The sequence below is a fragment of the Melitaea cinxia genome, chromosome 28 (genome assembly GCF_905220565.1).
Source record: "Melitaea cinxia chromosome 28, ilMelCinx1.1, whole genome shotgun sequence".
NCBI lineage: Eukaryota > Metazoa > Arthropoda > Insecta > Lepidoptera > Nymphalidae > Melitaea > Melitaea cinxia.
In genome coordinates this window covers 8,444,138-8,471,177 of record NC_059421.1, presented here as the reverse complement: position 1 = coordinate 8,471,177, position 27,040 = coordinate 8,444,138, and the positions used below count along the sequence as shown (strand labels likewise).

The 27,040-nt window shown below is 32.2% G+C and overlaps 2 protein-coding genes across 2 annotated transcripts in view; one reads left to right on the top strand and one right to left on the bottom strand.

Annotated features, from left to right (window-relative positions):
- Positions 1 to 2,610: 2,610 nt before the first annotated feature.
- Positions 2,611 to 3,114, bottom strand: LOC123667470. Its single transcript, XM_045601365.1, has 2 exons — positions 3,109 to 3,114; positions 2,611 to 2,985 (listed from the first exon to the last, which is right to left on the bottom strand). The coding sequence occupies exons 1-2, from the start codon at positions 3,112 to 3,114 to the stop codon at positions 2,611 to 2,613; spliced, it is 381 nt and encodes a 126-aa protein (XP_045457321.1).
- A 2,013-nt stretch (positions 3,115 to 5,127) lies between these two features.
- The window catches only part of LOC123667505 (protein enabled), a 33,610-nt gene continuing 11,697 nt past the window's right edge, over positions 5,128 to 27,040 (top strand). The window contains exons 1-4 of the mRNA XM_045601395.1: positions 5,128 to 5,663; positions 22,539 to 22,704; positions 23,745 to 23,900; positions 25,925 to 26,040. Coding sequence (XP_045457351.1) covers positions 5,170 to 5,663; positions 22,539 to 22,704; positions 23,745 to 23,900; positions 25,925 to 26,040 — 932 coding nt within the window. The 5' untranslated portion in view covers positions 5,128 to 5,169. The remainder of the gene's footprint in view (positions 5,664 to 22,538; positions 22,705 to 23,744; positions 23,901 to 25,924; positions 26,041 to 27,040) is intronic.

The following is a 27,040-nucleotide window of genomic DNA, read 5'->3' as shown; positions in this document are numbered from 1 at the left end:
CTGACCTGCAATCCGATTTCTCTCGGTTCACTTCCCAGGGCAGAACACGAAGATGCACCTCAATATACCCATCTCGTTTTACCCGCATTGAGAAGTGATGATAGCAGCTGAAGCTAAAGCCAATCTTTCTTAAATAAAATTAAACTAAATTATAATATAATTATGTGTATAAAATTTGTTTTGGATTACTATTTATAAAGCTGATGAACAACAGAAAATAACTCTAAGCTTAAAATAAAATAAAGTCTAAAATATTAGTTTCTTTATTATTATTATTATTTCATTGTTGTTTCTTTTAATGGTGTACAATGAAGAGTATTATTATTATTATTATTATTACTATTATTATATTTGAAGCTATTTTTGTATTATTGACTTTTAAATAGATAATACTTTGTTTTTTTTTTTTTTATGTGAAATAACAATTTAACACTTACACCGTGTTTTAGACCCGACTATCGACTTCGCACTTATCTATAGAATTGTAGCTAGCCTACTCACATTTAAGGAAGGTATTACACATTGGTATAGAAACAGCGATATCTAACCTTTTTTCGATAAAATTAACAAAAATAATTTTTAAAAAGTAGCCTAGCTCTTAATTATAGGTATGAAATATGGGTTACAGTAAGCAACAGCGAGTAATACTGGGAATTATTTAAATACACATGTAAAGATATATCTGGGTTTATGTTCGTCCTTAATAGACAAAGATTTGTTAATTTTAATTGCTCCTATCAAACTGTCAGCCGCTAATAGCTCGGCGACGTGTTTATTGGACAACGGTGTCTTGTTACTTGTATTAGGATAGTACTTCTAATTACTATCAATTGTAAAAGTGCATTTATTATAATAATATTCTATATAAATTTCGAACGACTTCCGAACGACTGCATCGAATTGGATTTTTGTTTTATTGTCAGGACAAAGTTTGTATATAAGAAAAAAAACAGTATATATGTACGTGAAAAAGTAATGATACAAAATAACTGCTAAAAACCAAAATGACTAATTTATTGTATGCTTTCCCTGACTGACATTCCGAAAATGGTCTCTAAGCTACGCGAACTTATTTTTAGTTTGGAATTGCCATCCGATAAATCTAGAAAATTCAAGGTTTTCTTTTTCATATTTTTATAACGTGTAACATTATTTTTTTAATAGGTATACCCATTCGTTTGTGTGAACGCAATTTAAGAACACCGTTTGACCCATTATTTGTGAGTGAAAGCTAGCCGAATAATAGCAACCCTTTTTTTTACCCAGAGGAAATCCCTAACGGATGCCTACAGCCCGGGGGAGCTGGAGGGTATGTCCGAGTCGCACGGACTAAAACCTCTGGGGTGTTCCTTCGACACGCCTGCAGGCCTAGCATGCACGCCACGACAAAATTTTGTCGACCCCTTTTCTCGTATTATCTCTCTATGTCTACAGTAGCTAACATGCGTGCACGCGATACTCTTCTCGTTACGTCAAGAAGAGATAATCATTAAATTTTAGTGATCTGTGATATTTATCTCTACGGAAGCTAACATGACATCGTAATTTTGTCGAATTTTGTCGTTTTAGGAAGAGAAACTTCTCGTCTTCAATATTATCGACGAGAAAGACGATAAATAAAAAATAAATAAAACCGGGTGCCTATTTTTTGTATACCATGGCGTTTCCCTATTATAATTATATAATTTCGGTATACGAAGAGCGGGAAATGCGAAAAGTCGAGTGAAGTGTGCCATATAATGACACAAAAAACGTATTTGCGCCCTGTTGCTTCTTATTCTAAATAATAATAATAATAATAATACTTTATTTTAGACCAAAGTATAAGTCCATATTGGGTTAGTACAACAAGACAAGACAACATTCAGAATAAAAAACAAAACAAAATTATATTAAAAAAATCAATAACTAAAAATAAAATTAAATAGAATAAAAGTAAAATCAATAATCAAAAAAAAAAATTCAAAAATTCAAAAAATTTTAAAAATTAAAAAAAAAAACAAACAAACAATGCGTGATAGAATTACAATTATCTAATGTGCGACAAGATATAAAGCACAACACGAGCATATTGTTTTACATATATAATTAAATTCATTTACTTACGCCGTTTTATTTTCCATATTAGAGTTTTTTAAATTAGATATACACTTTTTATCTTAGCCAAAAGGCCGAGAACATTTTTAAATAAAACATGTGTCACTCGTTTGAAATTGGTCAATAACTTTGTAAATTCAACTTTACGACATAAGAAATAAGAATGATATTCAGTTGTGATTATGGTTGATAATGTTTCTCTACTCGACAAGGCGAAGTCTTCGGAAGAGAATTTTGTCTCTCGTAGTGCGCATGTTAGGGTAATCGAGAAAATACTCGATGTAGACATTATCTTTCTCTCTCGTCAAGAGATATCTCGTTGTATGCATGCTAGACCGGCTGGACGGAATCACAGGGACACAGTTGCACTTCCGCGATACCACTAGCGGCCTTTCAAGCTCGACGCGATTCGTAACTCCTGAGAGGCTCCCTCGAACACTAAGGTCGCCTCCCTCCTCAGGACCGTGCAATGAGGACGATATATACCCCGATCTATCGCCCACTGGTCCGGCGTTACGGCGGCAGATTGGCCAAGTAGGCCCGGCGTCGCCGACCGCACCTTCCGCGACGAATCGGGAGCGAGTTTGGATCTTGTTCTCGCTCCCGTTCTGCCGCTTCCTTCTGCAGCATAATGGAATTGCAGAAGGAGGAAACTGCTATCCATTTTTCCTCACTGTCGACCATAGCCCTGATTAAAGCCGACAGCGAGAGATCCAGCCCAACGACTGCCGATAAGGCGGCACGCTCTTCACTCCACGCTGGACAGTCCGCGCGCGTGTGCTCCGCCGTGTCCTCGGAGCCGACGTCGCAGTGATGACACTCCGTCGTTGGCTCCCGCCCCAGCACTCGGCACAGGTAGCGGCCGAAGCAGCCATGCCCAGTCAATACCTGTGCCGAATAATAGCAACCCTAGACAGATTTAAAAAAAAAAAAAAAAAAATTGGCATATCATTTCTCAAAACAAACCGAACACCTGCAGCCAATCAAAACAATTTAACAATTGATGCGTACGCGCATGACATCAACGATCGCGTTTTAATTGAGTTGTAATATGTGATATAATATAGTGAGAGTAAATATAATTAGCGAAAATAACTTAAGTTTTATACAGTACACCAAATAAATAAATAAATAAATAAAAATTTATCCATCCGTTCAGCCTTTAACAGTCCACTGCTGGACATAGGCCTCCCCCAATGTTCACCACTCCGTCCGGTCCTGCGCCATCTGTATCTAGATTGTAAATATTATGTTATACTAGTCCATAAATGAAATAATAGTAATGTTAAATAACCCCTATTGTTAACTAAATACAATGATTAAATTAACAAAGAAAGTTGGTGTTAATATTGAAGTCGGTACATGCGGGTGTGGTTTTGTCTCGAAAGTGCACTTTACTTATTTACAAAAATGATCTTTTTATGTAGTAATATGATGTATAGACATCAACTTATTGGGCTTACATTTTTTGCAAATTATTTGTTTTTTTTTTTTTTATATAACTAAGTCTGCAAACAAGTGTATACCAACGGCTCACCCGATGGTAAGCGATTACCGTAGGTTATAGACAGACGCCTGCAACACCAGAAGCATCGCAAGCGCGCTACCGACCCTACCCCCAATTCACCCCAGGAGCTCTGGTCACCTTACTCACCAACAGAAATACAACACTGCTTGAAAGCAGTATTATTTAGCAGTGATCTTTCGTAAGGTCGAGGTACTACCGCAGTCGGGCTGCTCCATTTTTTGAGCAAAATTTCCTGCTGTGCACTACCTCAGTTAAAGTGCCCTATCTAAATGAATTGCCTATTGAGGTACATATCGCATTAAAAATAGGAGTAATTACATATCAAAAGATTGTTGTTTTAGCCGCATACCTATTTATAAAAGTTAATTAGACAAAAAAAGCAACTATTTTTTTCTATATATATATTTACTAAATAGCTAATATATATTTTAAATTTTTTTAGAAATATTTTACTAAGTAGTTACTACATCATTTTAAATATATGTTTAGTCTGACCTTCAATAAATTATCTTTAATAAATCAAAAGTCGTTCTATGGCACGGTCTATGGTCAAGGGAATACCCTGATGTGCCCTGCAAAATTCTTTATAAATGAAGCTAGTAGATGAGAGGAAGTAAGTAGTACCATGTGTATTTATGGTCACTTTGACTATATATTTCGCTGTTATTGCAAACGCAATGGTCAATGGTCACGGCTACACTGTGTAGAATTATGGTAAATATACTGTTTTATATGTAAACTTATTCGTTTGTGATTACGAAATTTTAAATATTTCTATATATAATGCGTTTATTGTCTACCATTTTATTCCTAAAATTGTTTGTTAGATGACCGTTTTTTTTGTTGGTTTATTTAGAAATATTATAGGCTATATAACATGATGATGATATGATGCAGCTTAAAGCAATAATCGTTATTAAATTATGTAATAACATAAATTAATCTGATACTCGTATTTCGTCCACTTAAAGTAGTAATTATATATTTATACAGTGAAAGATAACTCTAAAGAATTTCATTCGATAAAACTTTTTATACGATACTTAATACCTTCGTTATTGCCTTTCTATTTCGTCCTATTAATATAGGAAATCACTGCTTTCGTACTGAACTTGAAGGCTAGAATGACATGATGGAAAATGTACACAGAAAAATCAGTCTTACGTCCCAAGACTAGCTCACATTATTAAAAATCATACATGATTCGTCCATCGATCATTGTCTGTAAATATTTAAAATCAATAAACCGCCATTTCCTTATTACTATAGGGTTAAGTATAAAAATTCTTATACTATACCAAAAAAATAATTGAATTCTTTTATCTCGTATAGGATGTCAAGTGATAACTTCGTAACTGATGATGCGTATTAAGGTTAGACAACTAACTGATAACTATGTCATACTTAACGAAATACTGTCATTTTTTGTCAGTTCACGTCGCGCGCTCGAGTCGAGCGCACGCTTTTCGCGGTTAAATAAAAATGTGCCTTAAATAAATTTCGAAGTACCCGTTTTTTGTATAGTGTTAAATGATAGTGTTAAAATGCGTCGAATGAAAATGAACTTGAATCCCGATCTGGGCGATTTGGAAGAGATGCTGGCACACGTCCAGACGCAGATCGAGCACGAGATCGACTTGGAGAAAGAATCGAAGATGCCGTCGATAACCAGTGTCCAGGAGTCACCGAAAATGAAACGATCTTCTTCTATGAATAAAACCGATAGTTTTGAATACCGTCGACCGCCCAGGCCTCAATTAGGCCGTATTCACAGTGAAAATAACGTCATCAATGACAGAAACGAATATGGTCAAACGAATCTCACGCAGAACGGTCTAAGAGGTTCCCAGACCAGCCTCAAATCAGACGATACGGTATCTCTGCAGTCATTTCGCTCGGAGCCCGTTCAGAGGCATTCGGTGATGAGTCTCACTGACAAAAGAGACTGTGCGTCGTTGAACGGTAGGAGCAGGACCGCTACTTTGCCTCGTGGGTATGGATCGACGAAAGAGAAAAATTGGGAAGAATATTGGGCGAAGTAAGTAGCACATGATATTTGTATTATTTACTTTTTGTTATATTAACTTTAAGTTACTTCGACAATCTGTAGTAACATGGTATGACGGACTGTCCCAAGCCTTTTCCTAAATAGAAGAAATGCTAATTAGTTAGTTAGTATAGTAACAGTTGCAGCATAGACTCCTGTAACTTAAATTTTATGTGGATTTGACGAGGAAACGAAAATAATATATCTAGCTGACCCCGCAAACGTTGTTTTGCTATATATGTTTTTAACCCCGTTTATCCTCCCCCACCCACTATAACTTTGGGGTATAAAAAATAGATGTTGTTCGATTCTCAGATCCACCAAATATGCACACAAAATTTCATGAGAATCGGTCAAACCGTTTCGGAGGAGTTTAACTACAAATACTGCGACACGAGAATTTTATATATTAGATATAGATTTATGAATAAATTTCAAAACTATTCGCTTCAGCTTGTAATATCCCATGGCTGGGCATAGGCCGCTTTTCTTATGTAGGAGAAGGATCACGCTGCTCCAATGCGGGTTGGCGGATATTCAAAATAATTGATGATTAAGGGTTATGTTTTTATTTTATATAGCTATATACCCTTATATATGTATGTGTGTGTATGTATATAAACGTTGACGAATTGTTCCTGGTATGCGAATGTGATAGTGATGATTCATTATATAAATTCAATTATCTGTAAATGGGTTTAATTGAAACAACACGTTAAATAATAGGTATAGACTTATGACCGTAACTATAGGTATAATAAAACTGGAACAGATTTAATTCTATACATACAGAGAGATTTACATTTTTTTAATGTTATCTATTATGACTCCTTATAGTATTTATATATTATGAGCAATGAGCAAGTTTTATGTATATATGTTTTGTATATAATCACACACTTACATCCTAATATTATACTTGTTAGTCAAATAAACAGAACTAAGGTTTAATCTTTTTAGGAATAGTAGTAATTGATACGTACTGTGTAGCTACGGTGTACTGTGTGGCTACGGTACTAAAGAATATAGCCACCCCCTCTCTTCCCGTGGGTGTCGTAAGAGGCGACTAAGGGATAACACAGTTCCGCTATCACCTTGGAAGTGACTATGGGCAAAACACATGAGTTCACGTTATTTTTGGCGTAAACTTGTGGAGGTCTATGTCCAGCAATGGACTGTATAGGCTGTAATGAATGAGTAATTGATAAAAAAAAATGTGTGGTTTTATGAAACAACGATGCAAGTGAATCTTTAATAAATAAAAACATTTACATTAATACACAGAATCAAAACACACAAATACTGCGGAACACTTGCGACATGCAATAGATGAACAAAAAATTTTGGAGCGCTAAAATAAAAGTTTCATTTTAATAAAATTCTAAGGTTTAGTTTTTTTTTAATTGTTATTTTATAAGTGTTAGGGGAGTTTTAACAAAGGTATCTAAAACTTGATAAATGTATAAAGTATATCCAGATATAAGTTTTATCTGTATGATTTGTTTTTATATCGATAAGAAGTAAAACTTCTAAACATTTTTTTTAAAATTCCTACTATTTATGACGTAAATTATTATTTTCCTATTCCCACATATAAGTATGTAAATAATCTTTTTAAAAATTTCAATCGTTATTATAAAACTTTTTATTACTTAATCCATTCAAAACAGAAAAAAAAACTTTTAAGCTTGTGGGGTAGGTAGATGATACTTGAACTTAATACAGTTTTTTTTTTTAATATTTTTTTACTTAATTAAATAATTAATTTTTCTTTTCTTTCTTCATTAAATCTGTGTAGTAATCATTGACTTACTCCTTGTTTTATCTAAATGGTAAAGCTTTGCCACTGAGAAAAAAGTAGGCTATAAAATGTCACGGTATGTGTGACACACAGTAGCGGAATAGTAACATTAAGTGTCGACACGGATGAAATTAGAAGTAATGTCGATAACAGAATTGAATAGAAAAGTTTTTTTTCATCGCTATAATGTATGGCATGTCGTGAGAATGAAGTTCCGAGCAATACATAATATCATTAACTCGGGTCGTATAACTGTAACTATAACATATACATTTTATTATAACACTTTTACTATTCACTGTAAATTAATTATAAATAAAATAGAAATAATTAAGGTACTAGGTAGTAGGGGTAGTAATAATAATAATAATAATAATAATAATAAGTGATTTATTTGCGATAACACACTGCAATACTAAAACTAGTACATTCAAATAAAACATTAAAATAAATGTAGACGAACAACGATAAATTAAAAGAAATTAAAAGAAGGCAGTATGTGGGTAATTCTTCCTTTGGCTTACTTATTGTTCAATATTGGGACTACCTGGTATGGTACTGTGTAATATCATTGTTATAGAGCTTGTTTCATGGGTAGCTGACAAAAATTATCTCGCAAGTAAAGTTACAGATTGGCATTATCGGAAGGAGGTGAAACAGTGTACCTCTCAGAAATAACAAAACCTTTGAATTTACAAATTGCGAATAAAATAATTGACAAATAAAGGAGAGTTTGATGATGAAAAAGAAAAATAAATATCAAGATTTTATCTGGCCATTGAAATGGATATTCCGTTAAAAGTAACAAAACTATAAACAAAAGATAATAGTCAAACGGTCTTTACAGCTGACAAAGGTTTCAAGGAAATATGTAACGTAAACAATGCGGGAAGATATGGATATAAGTACACAGGTAGTGCGATAAACTCATTACTCCTAATTGCTCTGACGATTGTCCTAGAGTTCGTTCGAGGAGCAATTTTCGTTTGAGGTACTTTAAAAATGATTCAAGTGTCTGTCGGTGATAAGATTGTTGTGTATAAATAAACTAATGATCACAGCTATTTGTTATAACGTCTAAGTGACTTATTGTTGTAGGTGAGCGACACATTATTGACCCTACCACCGACTCTCCGTAGGACTCATGATCGTTACTCATAGTAGACATCTCCACCATGCCGCAGTGTAGCAGCACGGCTCAATCCTTCTCCTACATGGAGAAAGAGGCCTATGCCCAGCAGTGGGATGTTACAGGCTGAATCGCTTATAAATAAATAGAGATAGATAAAAGATTACCGTTAAATGATAAGTCATTACTCAACGCACACACAATTGCGTTCAAATGTAAAACAATAAAATAATAGCTAGCTAACAAAGGTTTCGGCCCCTTCAATTACATCGTCTTTACTTTCAATAGTGAAAGCTTCATTAAAATCCCAGTACGTTCGTACGTCAGTACGGGTCGTGCCTATAATTTAATATAATAAAATTTTTATCGTAAAACGTCGGTCGTCGGTCGGTCCGATTGTCGAACTTTCGTTTTGTTTGTTTTATTGGTAACAATGTGTGTTATAGAGTTGTGCGTTGCATAATTGATTCACCTGTGTGTGTATTTATTTTTGTGTTTGGTATGAATTATTGTGTGTCAGTGTGCATACGCTTTTGAGACTATTTCGTGACTTTACATTGTTTTATTATATTGTGTTTGTGTGTGTAAATATGATTTTGTTGTCTGTCTGTGTGTATGCGTTTGTAAGAGTATTTCGTAGCTTTATATTGTCTTAGTTAAATTTGAGGCATTGAAAATCGTCTTTAGTTATAAGTATTTTGTTATTGTTTTAGTAATTTCATAATACTGGAAAAGAATACGTTGAATAAATTCTTTATTTGTGTGTATTTCGTGTTGAGTTGAAAATGAAATAATTGGATATTCTTTATAAAAAAAGAAAGTACACAATTTTTTACAAGTGATAGAATTTCGTACGAATTACCTTAGAAATTCAATGTAACTGAAATCATAGATGATTATTGAAACGCACCGTAAAACAATGTGTAATAAAAAAATTATGGTCATCGTAGAAATTTCATCTGCTTATGATGCAACTTTTTTTATTGGTTTCCGACCTTTTGGACATGTGGTGGGCACCTTTCTGCCTACTCGAGACTTATATGGACTCGTCGCAGTTGAAATGAGACGAAAAAAAAATAGATAATATACGTCCACGCAATTGTTGCCACAGTTGGAAATATTTAAATTTCGTTTTGGGTATTGTTTTAATTTTTTGTTATTTTGAGAATTATTAGTCAAACAAGCTTAGGGAGATTTAAGAATTTTTAAGCAGTCGGTTTTTAAAGAAGTTTACATTATTATTTCATATATACATTATTATTAATAAGAATAAGTAAATAGTAGTAACGAGTATTTGACTGTATATTATGTCCTTTTATACATTATAAGTATAGTCTTTTGGGAATCAACCAAACTTAATACCCCCTTTTTTGTCTTTTTTTTTTTGGTATCGCAGAGGAACCCATTTACGGGTGATGAACCTAATACCCAATCTAACTAACGTACAATGAACTCTAATCTGCGGGAGTTAAGAGGCTTTTATAATACGTTTGCCAAATAAAAACTAATCGATATCGTAATAACCCAAACAGTTGCGTGCTTGAACATGTGACCTTCTGTACCAATCTGCCCACGTCCGCCCGCACTGAACTCCATTGCATCACTGACAAATGACAATGACAATAGTAACATTGTTCCATGCTTACTTCTATATATGTTAGTTAACTATATACTTTACTTTGTAAGGTTGCCAGTAGAAATATACATTAAAAAAATATAAAAAGTATTTTTTAGACCTGGTGGCTATAGTAAAATTCTTTAGCTCCTACAGTAATATACGAAACGTAACTCTCTCTTTCTATCTTCACTAACTTATATCGCCCTCTCAACTTCCGTTTGCCTCGCCCGATCACACTTTTCGTAACGCTCTCATCACGCATTCACCAGCTTACTGCCCGAATCAGGCGTGCGTAGAGAAGTTTTACTTCAAAAATATAATTGCTATATAAACACAACTTGTAAACCCACTCATATAAGTTAAAAGTTGACTAGTCCGATGTTGCAGTGTCCCTGATTTCTGCTCTACGGGTTGTATTTTCGATTCGTGTCCCAAGGTTAATATATTACGTAGTATAATTTATTTATATGATCACTCATTAAAACATTGTCTGTAATCTACATCAGACGACTATTAAAAAAATAAAAGCAATATTTTGACGACGCGTTAGCGCAGCGGTCATAGCACTGGCTGTTACGCTGGCGGTCGCGGGTTCGATTCCCGCTCACGACAGACATATGTATCGACCATATAGAAATGTTAGTCGTGGTCTGGGCGTTGTGAAGTGTGTCTCTGGACTCCCAACACAGGAGAAAATCCTACTGGGGGATCCGTTGAGTGTGAAGCGTTTATTAATTCTAATTCTAAAAAGTCTTAATGATATCCCAGAGTTGCCTTCCTTAGGAACACAGATGACCATGTGTCCATATATATATATATATATATATATATTGATTGGATATATAAGTAATTTATAGTTGTTATTAAAGCACTACCCAGACTGCAGATTCATTGACGCAAGAAACTTTACATTTTCAGCTTTTTAATTACGTGATATAAATTTAATTACACGCTGAGTACAAAAACGAGCGCAAATAAAAAAACCTATGCATTCGTATCGTTAATATAGTCTTTTACTGGTTAAAAAGTTTTACTTAATTAAGTATTTTCAAAGCAAACTTCAAACTTTATTGTTAAATATAAAATTTTCTTTTGACTGATTCGACTTTAGATTAATTAGTTTTTTAATTATTTATTTTTGGTTAACATATTGATGTTGTCGTGTTAACCTACCTGCCACCGTTATATATATATACAAATAAATAAAATTGGAGTGTATGTTTGTAATATTAAAATAATCGCTTTTTACAATTTTTGTCTGCCTGTCTGTCTGTTCGTTCCGGCTAATCTCTGAAACGGCTGGACTGATTTTAACGCGACTTTCGTTTGCAGATAGCTGATGTAATAAGGCGTAACTTAGGCTACTTTTATTTTAGTTTTTTTTTTTATTATTTTATAACCGAGAACTGAACTATGACTTTTTCGTTAAATTTCACACGGACGAATTCGCAAGCACAACTAGTTTGAAATAAGAACAACGGTTATTACTTATTACATTTGTAATTTTTCGTGAAGAACGAAAGAAATTATTATGTATCGTTGTTGAAGATCTGATAACACGTTTGTCAAAATTACCAACTTAACATGAGAGCGTAAACATTGTATTTTTGTACATAGACGACGCACGACTTCTTTATTGATCGGTGCTTGTTTTTGTGCTAAAACGACACGTCTTTTGTTTTACTTATCTATTTATCTTCAAGATGCTGCGAATGGTTCTATTTTTAACGGACTCCTAAAATAGGAGGTTCTCGATTTGCTTGTATTTTTTATATATAGTATGTTACTTCATAATATTTGGTGTAAATTTTGCTGATTTTTTTAAATTGGATAATTCGAGTTTGTGGTTCCATTTAAATCTATATGTGATCCAATGAGTAGTTATTAACGATTTAATAAAAATGTATTATTAAGTTATTGTTCAGTTCGCAGAGTTATAAAATAAATAAATTTCTAAAATAAAAGTAGCCCAAGTTACTCCTTTTTATATCAGCTATCTGCCAGAGAGATACCCGTCAAAAGCGTTTTCACGTTTCAGATATTAGCCGAAACAAACAGACAGACAAAAATTGTAAAAAATGTTATTTTGGTATATGTACCGTGTATACCACATCCATATACATTTAGTAAAAAGTGTTTATTTTATTATTACAAACAGACACTCCAATTTTATTTATTTGTATAGATGTATAGGTGTATCGATTGATATAAATTGGTAGTCGTTTTTTTCTTGCGACCAATATGATATGGCTGGTAGATACCAGCGTTACTACATATCATCTTATCGTAATAGCAATACCGGGTGAAACCGTGCGGGTCGACTTGTTACTCGAAACGACTGCAACGTGTGAGTAATTTTTAAACCGACATAAAAAAAGGAGGAGGTTCTCAATTCGACTGTATTTTTCATGTGGTACTTTATAACTTTACGGGGTAGATCAATTTTTATGATTTTTTTTTTTTGTAAGCGGTTGCTTGTCACGTGGTCTCATTTAAAGGAGAATGGGACTTTTGGGCCAAAATGTAATGAGTAGAGATATTGTTTAAAAAATTGGTCATATTTTTTTATTTTAAAATATAAAATATCAGCTCAAGTCTGAATCTAGAAGCGGAGAAAATTGAGAAAGATAGTTTTCATCAAATTATTTGGGTATCGATTCAACTATAATCGATTACAGAATTCAAAAAGAAAATGTTTGCACCATTTAATTAACTCAAGATATTTAGATGCACAATTAAAGCTGTAAACAATAAAGTGCATTTAAATAAAGTTACATTAATATCGAAAATATCAATTAATATCTCATAAACCAAAATGATTATCGATTTCGTATCGATTTAAAATAAATCATATTTTTAATGACAGCTTTGACAGCTGACTAACAGTAATACTGTGTCCGTCACTCGTTTCATGTTTACTGTTTTCCGATGCATTCTTAGTCCATTCCTGATATTTATTAATGGTTTCAAGTGTATATCAATATTTGTAGTGAGTTTTCAAACAGTCTTCACTAAATATAACAAACATTAATGCTACAATAACTTAGTGATCGGTTTTTTTATAGACATTGTAACATAACCTCACTTTTACAAAAAGTCTAATAACTCCACTCTCAGATAGCCAAAATATAGATAATTTGCAGCGAAGGATCAATAAGCCTAAATGCATTAATTGATACCATTTTCATTTTATTACATTTTGGCCCAAGAATGTATGGAATCGTATCATTCTCCTTTGTGCGAGATGTGACAAGTACTTTTTGAGTTATCTCTTGATAATGCGTATTCGCTTGACTGTTTTTTTCGTTCATTTACGTTGTATTACTGGTCGATGTAATTGAAGTCGGTTTTTTTTTTCGTTTGCGAGCAAACACAATTATTTATTAATTTTATTTTCAAGTATCTCCACGACGCAGGTCAATGTAGCTTAACCTTTAAATACGCCTGACGTAATACTGGATATCCTGTCGTTAAATTTGGCTTTAATTGACGTTATTTTGTTGTACAATTTTAATAAAAACCAAAACCATTAATTTAATTTTTATATTCTTAAAAATAGTTCTTAATTTATTCGCGAAGTTTGTATGTTATTGTATATTTTGTGTATTAATAGTGTGTTCTTAATTTATTTTTTGCATTAGATGTTATTTTTCTTTAAAATATAAGATTTTCTTTTAATTTATAGAAGTAATTTTCGATTAAGGATATTTAAATATTAGATAAAATAAATCTGAAATCTATCTAATATATTCCAGTTATAGAAATGTGTTATCAATTACTTAAACTTAAGTAATCCATTAGCTAAAGCCCAGTAGAATTAAAATTAAAAAATTGTTCATACTTTCGAAGATGTCGCGAGGTATGTATGTACAAAACACAGTCGAATAGATGGTATCTTCCATTCTTAGAAAAACAATAAAACGTAGGTTGGCGTTCGATATTTTACTTAAATGGCAATTGTGTCGTTTATAATTTGTTACTAATTTAATTATTAAAAGCTAAAAACTTAAGGAATTGATTTCGGTAAACGGCAACTTTTATTGAGGAATTCTTGTTTCTTGCGTCTTCTTCCATTAGCTTACGAAAATGAATTTATTTTGGTTATTGTAATTAAATCTTAAATCATAAAATCATTTTATTTCATGAAATCATGTATCTTTCAGTTAGTCCATGTTGTTATTTATTTCGTTGTTACGTGCACATTGCATGTTCATATTGTACCAGCGTTCAATTTATCGGAAATTTGACGACGTAATTCTGTGCCATTAATAAATTAATCATCTATTTGATAAATAGGACGACAATATGTGATCGTTGTATGAGTAACAAAGTCCAATTTATAATGTATGTACTTTGATTCTATAAGGATTTTCATATAGGATTAATTTTATTTATTATTTTGTGGGTAGTTACCGTTTTATAATGTTAATAAGATAGAAATTTTGTAGTGTTTGAAAGGAATTTGAGAACTGCTTGAATGTCGAGGCCGAAGTATTTATGAAATAAGATTTTGGAAATTATGGAAAAAAAATTAAAAAATCTTTTAGAACAATGGAAATTTGGATAATATGAAAACTAGTTCAATATGACACTTTCCGTAACGTCGCACGAATGACTGAAAAGTAACGTACAATCTGAGTCACCGATAACAGACATATTTTTTTACATAAACAAATCGACTAATACTGTTCAATAGAACAGTAGAAGATAGAATTGTTTGAACACGCTAATCATCAGGATTTGAACTGAACTTTTTTTCTAAAGATGCTAAGCAATATAATACCAAGTTACTAATAAACATTAATTACACATACCTGGTGCATAAAGGTCCATTGTATAAAAAAGTTCAGTTTCACTTAATCTTGTTTCAAATAAAATATAAATTACAATTGTTTTTCGCAGCAAACCGTATAGAACAAAGACGATCTAAACGAGACGGTAAAATGACGATTGATTGATATGTTTAACGAAGCAAGAGTGAATGAAAGTTTACGGTATATCATTCATTATGTCCTTATCTATGACTATGTAGCAAAATTTTCTAATATTTATAAATTTTGAATTTTGACCAGCTTTTTGGGTCAAATCAGCCTCTGTGGGATGGTCTAGTAATAAAAAAAAATATGGGAACAGACTAGCAACTTAAGCGGAGACAAATTGACAAATGTCTTGTCTGTCTTCATTTTAAATTCAACCACACGAAACAAATTATTATTAAGTTAGTCATAGTTTAAATATGTAATTTTTCTTTCGTCATTGCCGGTAAATTACGCATTTTTAAAGGGCTTACAAGGGTCATGTTGTACTCGAAATCGACCGTACGTAAGTGGCTTATATAACCCTTGCGAAAATCTCAAACGGTTGGTTAACCCGCGTCGACACCGCACTCGGGACAAATCGATACGTAGTATCTGTAGGAAGCTGGTGTAAGGGCTCTTCACACAAAGCGCGTTGCGTTGTACATTATGCATTACGGTTCAATGATGCGGTCGTGTCTGTGCCTTTACTAATATAATTAAGCTTAAGAGAATGTTTGAAAGCTTTAGGTGAATGATCGATCGGATTAGACAAGTTCTTTTTTGTTTGAGACAGTCGTTATTTATTAGAAGTTAGGCTTTCTCAGCCGTAGGGTTTTTACAGGTATATGGGCTGTTATAATAATCATTTATCTGATTTTGTTTCTCAGAGATAGTATTTTGGCGTAAACTTAACAGAATCAGAGATAAGTATTATTGTTTATGTAAACGGCTGATACAATACACTATACGTATAAAATACAAGAATTTTGCTGTGTTAAGAAATTTTGTAAGTTGTTCCATACCAGGAATTATGTAAATAAAGATTGTAGAAAATGGAAAAAAAATACTGTTATCTACAATCTACTATTTTATTATATTTACTTTTATTTTCATTATTATTATTATTTTTATTATTATTATTATTATATCAAAATTAATTATAATTTATTTATTACAGATGTGTATGTAAATCGATCGTTCTTTTTATTGCGGTTGTAAACCGCGTTCGCTATGAAGAGCTTCTTACGAGATGTTACGTGAATATGAAATAAATGATCTTTTATTTTTATGTCGCTTTTTTATAAGGCCTCTGTATGTAGTAATATGTTTTATTGGGCCCTTTGACATATTATATTTGTTACTGCGTGTTTGTAATATTTTGGTGGTTCGTATTCGTTGAATACATTTACGGTTTTGTTGATTCAAAAGGCTGATAATTTGTTATTTTGTAAATATAATGAGTTATTGTTAAATTAACATGTCTTTTTTAAATCTATCAAGTGGGTGCGTACCTAACAAGACCTAAAAAAAATACAAAAACAATTATAGTGCATAAAATATTCGTAAAGAATTAGATTAGCAAAAAAATGAATATATATATATATATTGTCTTTAAGTTAAAGAGAATGATATAACAGTGATAGTAATAGAGTAGGGGAGAGAGGGACTTGTTGTAACAGGGGTAAGTAGTAACAGGCTCTTTTCACTAGGATCTTAAACTTTATCAACGCATTTCTTTGACTCGATTTAACCTATAAACCGCGCTGCATCATGTTGCCATAGCCAGTGTCCCGCCAGCCGGCGCAATGAGCGAAATTGTGCACGCGCATCATTTTTGCCAGGTAATATAAAATTGTACTGTCGTAAAATTTTGGTTTGCATTATTAATATCGACTAATTTCAGACTTTCTATATCTTATTTACATACAAATTTATCTATCTTTCATAATGTGTAACAGTTTTTAAGGTTGCTAAATTGTTTAAATAGTTATGTTGATAAATGTTAAAAATCATACCATGGGGTTAGTTGTAACAAAAACCCGGGGCTAGTTGTAACAAAATTCCAGGCTTGATGTAACGTGTTACAATATGCCCCAAGTTATGTTCTTCTAGAATGAGGGTGTATAAAAGAAAGTCAGAGCGGGCAACACAAAGCCAAGAAGTGTACGAGTTAGCGGCAGCTAAAGTTTTACAAAAAAAATGCAGTATTCGGAAAGCTAGTCAGACTTTCGGATTATGTCACGTATCTCTTTATAGATACATATTGTCTGGTATGTGGTGAAGCTTACACAGATTCAAATAAAGAAGATTGGGTAGAGTGTATCATTTGTAAGATGTGGGCACATGTAGGATGTGTTACAGGAGACACTATTTCTTTCATTTGTATTAATTGTTGCTCAGATGAAGACTGAATTTAATTAATTATATTAAATAATTATATATTAAATAGGTTTCATTATAATTATGAAACCTACCAAATGTTGATTCTTATATAAGTACAATACTTTGTTAGATAGATATTAAAAAGAGATAATTACGAAGCATACCTTAGATATAAATAATTTAATTACTTACTGTGATATAAAAGTGCAATGATGATTATAAGTAGTGTTTAAGTACATAAAACAGTTAATTATTTAATTTTTAGGCGTTGATTACTTAAAAGTCTATTTGAGTTGATTTTTGATAAGAATTACATAATACCTACTTTAAAAAGGTGTCAATTTTGCTAAAAATAAACAAAGAATAAATGATTACAGGTATTAGTGTCGTTTTTTTTGTCGTTACTACTTATTTATTTATTTATTTATTTATTTATTTACAGAAGAAAAAAAGATACAATTTATGTGATAAACAGTGCAGCAAAAACAATGAATAGGTAGTTTATCAGTGCACTGTGTTTCTAAAGTAATAATACTAAAGTACATACTATATTATTTACTAACATAAAAATATGATATAGAGCTATATAAATATAGATTATTATACATGTGAATATAATTGGAAAGAAAAAAAATAACATTAAGTGGTTAAAAAAAAAAAAAGTAATAATCATAATAAAAAAAAAAAATGCGGTCATGTCAATCTGTCTCTTTAAGTTGTTCTAAAAAGAATTTTTTAAATATGTTTTTATAGTTATTTTTTTGAATTTTTTTTTTTAAATTCGATGGCAGATTATTTATTAGGAAAGGAATAATATATTCAAGCGTACGTTTTCCATAAAAATTACTATGCCTAGGTATTTTTAATGTGTGATTTGTAATATTTCTTGTTAGTTTATAGTGACTCATTTTTATTTGAATGTTTGAATTAAAATATTGTTCTATTAATAATGTATATTTTATTTTAGTGTGTATTGGCATTACTTTGCAGTAGTTAAATAATTTCAATGCGTTGTTTTTGTATTTATTTCTTATGTATATGGGTACGATTGTTTTTAAGATTCGTAATTGGAGATGATAGATTCTATCGAGATGTGATTTAAATGTAAGACCGTAGGTGCTTAGTCCATAAGATATAATAGATTCACCTAAAGATTTATAAAACATTAATAGTATTGAGAATGGAATTTTGGGTTTAATTATGGTTAATTTGGCTAAAAGGGCACGTAATTTGTCACAGACATTGTTTATATGTTCTTTCCAATTGAGGTTAGTATCTATAGTAATACCAAGGTAACGCTGAGTTTTAACAAAGTCAATGTGGTTACAGTTGCAGATACCAGTATATGAATTATGAAAACATTGATGGCTATGTGCAGTGATTTGTATGTCCCCAGAGAATCTATTTTGCGTTGAACTTATATAGATGGCTTTTGTTTTTTCTCTATTTATTACTAGGCCAACATCATGGGACCATTTTGAAAGTTGGTCAAAATCATATTGAATTTTTTTAATTGCTTGTTTTATATCATGATGGGCCGACAGAAGACATGTATCATCCGCATATTGATACATTTCACAGGTTTTTACAACATTTTTAAGATCGTTAACATATGTTAAGTAATGAAGGGGTCCTAAAACTGAACCCTGTGCAGTTCCTTCTGTTATTGCTATTTCGTCACTGAGGGTATCAGTAATTTTAACGCGATATGTTCTATTTGAAAGATAATTATAACACCAATTTAGAAGTGGGCCCCTGATTCCGTTATTTTCTAATTTTTCAAGAAGAATGTTATGTTGTAGAGTATCAAATGCTTTGCTATAATCTATAAATATTACTAAAATGTGCTTTTTATCGTTCAAATGTTTATTTACAGAATTTGAAAATATTGATAAAAGTTGTGTAGTACTTTTTTTTGGCTGAAAACCGAATTGATTACTATATAATATGTTATTTTTATTATAGAAATTTTGAATTTGTTGATGAATGTATTTTTCCGTTATTTTATCAATTATTGGTAAAATAGTTACAGGTCTATAATTGTCATATGAGTCAAAGTTTCCTTTTTTTATTATAGGTCTTACAGTACCTGTTTTTAAATCTTTAGGGTACATTCCTGACATGACACTACCGTTTATAAATTTCACAAGAATTGGAGTTAATTTTTCACATAGTTCTACGATATCAACTCCGCGAATATTATCTATCCCGGGTGCTTTTTTAGTATTGAGTGATTTTATTATTTTAGATATATTACAATTGTCGGCTTTAATGAATCTACATGTAACATCAATTGAATTTTTATAAATATTTTTGTCAAGTAACGGTACTTGACATGTATTTAATATATTTTTAACGTTACTATTAAAAGATTTTGCGAAATTATTACAAATATCTTTGATCGAGGCATGTTTTTTATCGAAGGCGTGCAGTATAAATTCATCTAAAGATTTTTTTATCCTACCGGTAAGTGTATTTAACAATTGCCATAGTTTTCTGGGGTCATTTTTATTTTTAATAATTTCATTTTTATAGTATTTATTTTTAAAGTGATTTATTTTATAATTAGCATAATTTCTTGCTTTTTTATACTCAATTCTTAATATCATATTATTAACATCTTTTTTCCATTTTCTATATAATTTATCTCTAAATTTACATGCTTTGATTACACTTTCATTTATCCAATTATTATGAGTACGCTTCGGATTGGTGTTTAATTTTATTTCGACTTTTGATTTATCATAACAATCATTAATTCTTTTATTAAGTTGTGTGTAGATTTCTAACGGGCATTTTATATTTTCAATTGCTTTCCAATTAATATTTTTTAAAAGGCTTTTTAGGCGGTCGTTTTTAATAATAATTTTATTTTTTATTCTATTGTCGTGTATGGGTATTGTACTAAGGCACGTCATTGCAATTATTCTATGGTCGGAAAGTACAGTGTCAAGTGCTGTTGTTAAAATGTCTAGTGTGCGTGATTTAACATATATGTGGTCAATGCAAGATTTACTAATTTTATTACGAGATATTTCTATCCGTGTGTAATCTGAGATCCCACACACTAGGCCTAAGTTAGACATCATATTATTATAACTATGTTTAATAGGACTGTCTAATTTTAAATCAATATTGACATCACCTATTAAAAACAGTTCGTGTTTACAGTCTATATTCTTAACAAGTTTTTCTAGTTCATTAATAAATAAACATTTACTATTGTTCGGTGGACGGTAGATTGAACACAGTTTTGCAGAATAATTATTTGGTTTTTTTATAGACGCTAAAATACATTCAAAACTATTAGTTATTGGCTTATTGACAGTCGCTTTAAGATTTTTATTAATATATATAATAATTCCACCTCCTTTACGCGCTTTACGCAATGCTGTGTGCATTGTATAACCGTCTAAGTTAAACATATTACTTATGGAGTCCGAAATATTTGCTTCAGTTATAACTATAATATCTAAAACTATATTACATTGTTTTACTATTTGTTCTAAGGCTGAAAAATTTTTGATCATTGATCTTATATTGACATGAATACATGACAAAGTTATATTATTTTTAGTTGATAAACAATCTAGAAAGTCATTCAAATTTGAACAATTAAATATTTCAGTTACTTCATTATTAATTTCATCCATTATTATGTAAATTTATAATAATTAGTACAGTTATATTAAAATTATAATAATTATAATAAATAATAATAATAAAAAAAAAAATAGTTTTAAATTATCAAATAAGCTTATTTATATCTTCTAATGTCCTCAAAATTATTGGTTGGCTGTCGTTGTTTTTTCTAACACGGATAACTCCTTTTTTGCACCATATGAATTTGTATGTCTCCTTTAATTTATCTTTAGCATTCCATAAAAGATTTTTATTATAGGGTGTAAGGGACTCTTTCATAAATACTGTTTTATTAGAGGATATTTTATGTTCATTGGCTACAAGCTCTTTTAATAGTATTTTGGTAGATTTTGATGCACTTATCCATTTCTGTGTTGTTTCCGCATTTCTCATTTTAAGTTGTACTGTTCCATGGAAATCGTTTTGTTTTGTTTTTCTTTTTAGATTTATGTGAATAATATCATTGCAAGGCATTTTTAGTTTTGTTGCTATATTTTCAACAATAACCTTTGTTTCCTCTATCTCACTATTTGGTATATTAAAAATTTCTAACTGATCATTTAGTTTATTTTGTTCTGTTTCTTGTTGAATCTGCTCTAAGGCTCTAATTCTATTTTCTAAATTAGAGTTTTTATTTAATAATTCTATATTTTTTTTTTTTAATTCTTGAATTGTTTGTTTACAGAAATCGATATTTTCCACTATTTCGTCCATTTTGTCACTTTGATATTGTAACGTTTTAATAAAATCTTTCATTTCTCTTTGTATAGATTTTTCTATTTCTTTTGTTAATTCTTTTACTATGTATTTCATATTCATTGCTAGGCTTGGTGAATCACGAGGTAATTCATCGTTGTTCACATCATCATCATAATTGGGTGTAAAGAATGAACTTCGTCTTAGTGAGGAATTATGGCAATCTTGACATGTCCATTCCAGATTCTCTGTTGTGCGTAGTGCGGTAATCTGCTTATTCGTTAAATCTGAACATGTAGTGTTACTGTGTACCATTTTGCCACATTTGTTACATTCTAGTTTTGGACTTCATTTGGTAATATTTTTAGCGCATTTATCACACTTATTCATGTTATTTAGTCACCGAATTTATACTCTCACAAGTCAAATAAATATAATTTTATTATAATATACAAGAATTAATAATATTTAAATTAAAATATAAAATCAATAAAAATAAATTGACATTTACTTGCCCCGGTAGATGTTACAACTTGCCCCAAGCACGAGGTAAGTTGTAACACCGCACTTCTTCTAGAAAATAATTGATTGTAAAATAATGACTAATAGTTATGGTATTATTTTTACTTTATTGGGTAGAGGAAGAGTTACAGCATCCATCCATCTTTATTTAGTAGCAATATAATCAATAGATTTCAAGATATATTAGTTTTCATGAAAAATGTTACAACAAGCCCCTCTCTCCCCTATCATCTTCAGCTAAATATACAATACTAAGGAATCTTTCCTTTGTCCACAGCGAACAGTCGATCAGCAGCGCGCGTGCATCCGTCATGGTGTACGACGACGCCATGAAACGATGGGTACCTTCGGGCTCGAGCTCCGGCCTCTCCAAGGTCCACATATACCATCACACGCAGCATAATACCTTCCGAGTGGTGGGGAGGAAACTGAACGATCATGAGGTGAGTAGAATTACGTAACTTTTTAGGAACTGGTTAAGCGTTTTATAGAGGTAGAACACAGCGGGAAGTACACTGCTAAAAGCTTGAGCACCCCGACTGGGGCAATCAACCTTACAGAAGATCACAGCTAAGAGTAAGGTGGCCAGAGCTGAGCAGGTCTAGAGTAGAGGTGGCAATGCTCTTGGTGTTGCAGGCATCCACAGGCTCTTTTTTATTTTTATATATAACTATATCAGCAAACAAGCTTACGGTTCATCTGATGGTAAGCGATTACCGTAGCTTATAGACGTCTGCAACGCCAGAAGCATCGACAGCGCGTTGCTGACCCTATCCCCAATTCTCCATAGGAGCTCTGGTCACCTTACTCACTAACGGCAACAAAACACTGCTTGAAAGCAGTATTATTTAGCTGTGATCTTCTTTAAGGTTGACTTACTACCCCAGTCGGGCTGCTCCATGTTTGAGCAGAAAATTTCACCTTACTCACTAACAGCAACACAACTCTGCTTGAAAGCAGTATTATTTAGCTGTGATCTTCTTTAAGGTCGAGGTACTACCCCAGTCGGGCTGCTCTATGTTTGAGCAGAAAATTTCCTATTGTCCACTCCCTCAGTTAAACTCTCTCCATCTTACCATCAGGCTTACCGCAGTTTGCCACTTTAGTGGTATAAAAATATTTTTTTTTATGTCACTAGGTCGGCAAACAAGCGTACGGCTCACCTTATGGTAAGCGATTACCGTAGCTTATAGACACCTGCAACACCAGAAGCATTGCAAGCGCGTTGCCGACCCAATCCCCAATCCCCCCAGAACCTCTAGTCACCTTACTGTCCACTTTCGACGGTCATTCTGAAGACTTATTTAGCTGTAATCATCTTTAAAATAGAGGCAGTTACGTTTGTCGTCGTTGTCTGTCGGGTTGCTGCAAATTTTGAGTAAAATATTTCCTGCTACGCTCTTACATCAATAAGATAACTTTTGATGTACTTTTTTACAACATAACGTATGTAATATATTTTGGTCGTATTAAAAATCTCTAGGTGGTGATAAACTGCGGTATCGTCCGCGGTCTCAAGTACAACCAGGCGACCGCCACTTTTCACCAATGGCGCGACGCCCGACACGTCTACGGTCTGAACTTCTCATGCAGGGAGGATGCAGACAGCTTTGCAAGAGCAATGATGCATACTTTGGAGGTATGTTCGTGTATCGAATTTTATTTATCACTAACCGACTCCCGAAATAGGTGGAGGTTCTCATTTCGAGTGTATTTTTTTTAAATGTATGTTAACTCGTAACTTTTTCCTGATTAGACTGAATTTGGTGATTATTTTTTTAATCGAAGGTTGGCGCTTGTCACATATTACTTATACCTACTAAAACCTACCTGTTAACTACCTACCTATTTAAATTTGATAGAGATCTGAAAAGTACATTTCGAGATATATCTAAAAATGCGTATTTACTTGATTATTTTATCGTCTACCTACGAAGTCGGTTTTTTTCCTTTGCGAACAAACACAATTATATTATTTTATAGTGATATGTTTTTATATATTTCAACTTAATAATTAAATAAAAAATAAAATATCTTCCGTCTACATCAGTGGTTCTTAACCTTTTCCTTTTCACGAGGAATCATTTTGAAAAAATATCTGTTTTGCTACAGACTACCCATTATTTGTAGATAAAATTTAGGGTACCTAGTTATACTAAATAACTACGTTTCGTTTTTGCGGACCACGTCAGGTGCTACTAGGGACGACCAGTGGGCCGCAGACCACTGTTTAAGAACCACTGATCTATATATAAGTAAAAGTAAAGGAAAGGTAACGAAAGGTACGTAGGCGCGTAAGTTCAAACGACTGCACTCATCAGATAATAACTTTTTTTTGTGTTCGTTATTGTCAAGACAAGGTTTGCATTAAAGAAAATTCAAAAAAAGACGTATTCGCAAAAAAATAGCGTTACGTCGTACGTAGTATGGCGAAAAACTCAGCTATATTTATCTAGAAATAGGCGAACTATATTAATACTAGTACAATTTTGAATTTGTATTAAGTAACATTTTTTTAGACATTTGAATCAAACTAAAACAGTAAATCAAGTGAATTGTCAAAAAACTCGCGCCATTTAAAAGGTCAATTTTTTTTTTCATAACAATAAGTAAAAAACCATACCTACAGAGATCTTATTCGCCAACAATTTTATATAATCTGTCACAATAAAACACGAATGCCGGTTTTATTGGCAGACAAAAAACAATCAAATAAAAGTCACGACGTTTGAAAGCCAACGTATTTGAGACTAAATTAGGTCATACTTTATAAGTCGAGTAAATTGTACGAACAACGAACGTTGTTACTGAAAATTGTGATTTGCAAATTATTTTTAATAATAATAAATTTTTGGTTTTTCTACAATATAAGCAATCTTTTACTTAAATAAAGAATATAGTTTTTTTTTTGGGGTATGTAAATCGGTAGTATATATTTTTAAACAAATATTGTCGGAACTTTCCCCTAGTAATGTCTCTTCCTACTACCTGGGACAAAACGGCACCAAATATTTAGTAATTATTCTTGATATGCTATTTTCGAAATTTTCTGCGAAATTTTCTTAATTTTTCTTTCCATAAGAACCTTCTACGCAGTATAAAAAAATTGAAAACAAAGAATCAGCAAATTTGGTCCAGTCGTCTTTGAGTTTTTCCCTTAGTGACACATTCAGCGATTCATTTTTAATTAAAAAGTTTAGTCAATTAATGATGTTTATAACATCCGTGGCAGCTTCGCACGGTTATGTGTTAAGGAAGGAAGTAAAAAGTATAACGAAAAGTGAAAACCAAAAATTTGGTCATGTCGTTCTCACGTGCGGGTTTTTGAAACGAACTTTTTAACAATATCGCAATTATTAATCACATATAAAATCATAGTTCAATTTTTTTTTAATTTAATTAAAGATCTTTGTCGTTCAAAAGTGACTATGATTCAATGAATAAATTTTACATAGTAATCGGTTAAAAAAAGTAGATTTAATCCACCGTACTCTTTAACCCTTTTCATATTTTATACGTAGCCTTAAGACCAAAAATCCTGAAAATCTTTGAATCTAAGTGTATGCTTTTATTAGGGCGGGAATAGTTCCAGCAATTCAGCGAAGATCAAAGCCATTTTTGCTTATTAATGGCCATTTATTATAGAAATAGTTTTTTTTCTAGATCCTTGCGAACAAAGTTGTCAACAATACGGCACCGCCTCCCCCCCAGCCGCCGAACCCACCAGTGCCGTACAACGGCCACAATAACACGCACTACGATGAGGATATGGGCTACAGGTTAGAAATATGCACACACATACATAGGTCACACACGCTATATATCTGACTGCTGATAAAGGTGATAATAGCAACATAACATTATTACTGCATAATTATTATTAATACTAAAAAACTGTATATTCGAACTTTGTACTTGTAAATTTTTAAGCCTTAATAAACGCTTCACACTCAACGGATCTCCCAGTAGGATTTTTTCCTGTGTTGGGGGTCCGGAAACACATACAATACACAAACACAACACCCAGACCACGACTAACATCTATATGGTCGATACAAATGTCTGTCGCGAGCGGGAATTGAACCCGCGACCGCCCGCGCAACTGCCAGTGCTATTACCGCTGCGCTAACGCGTCGTCGCCTTCATGTTCACTACAAGCTCTTTTACTAATTCAGTTGTAGTAAAAGTATTTATTTTCTTTTTAGAATATTATTTGTTGTCCGTCCTTTGAGCGATGGTATTTGTATATAGTAGCGGAAGATGTACACATACATACCTCTGTACATATTTTAGCCTTTAAGAGACATTTAAAAAATTATAATTAAAAAGATATAAACAATGAGAACGAAGTTGTTATAAAAAATAATTAAAAATAATTGATAATAATAATCCGTCAATAGAGTCACTGTTGTATGTAATTAGTATCCTATTCATGTGAATGAATCATAAATCAAACACTTAGTACTACTCACAATCTACTTGTGATTTGTAGTGATTTGATTCATACTAATTTAGCCGGAAAAGCTTTAAATATTTACTGTACAATTATCAAGATTGGAATAATGGTTATTAGATAAATAGTTTGAGATTAATGGTTTTTTTAGTCTAAGAACATTTGTAGGCATTTATTTAAAAAAAGAATGTATCCATCTTCGTACTTAAAAAGCCGACCGGTGGCGGGATAACCATCCAACTGCTGGCTTTGAAATACACAGGCCGAAGACGGGCAGCAGCGTCTTCGGTGCGACAAAGCCAGCCCTGCGGTCACTAACCCGCCTG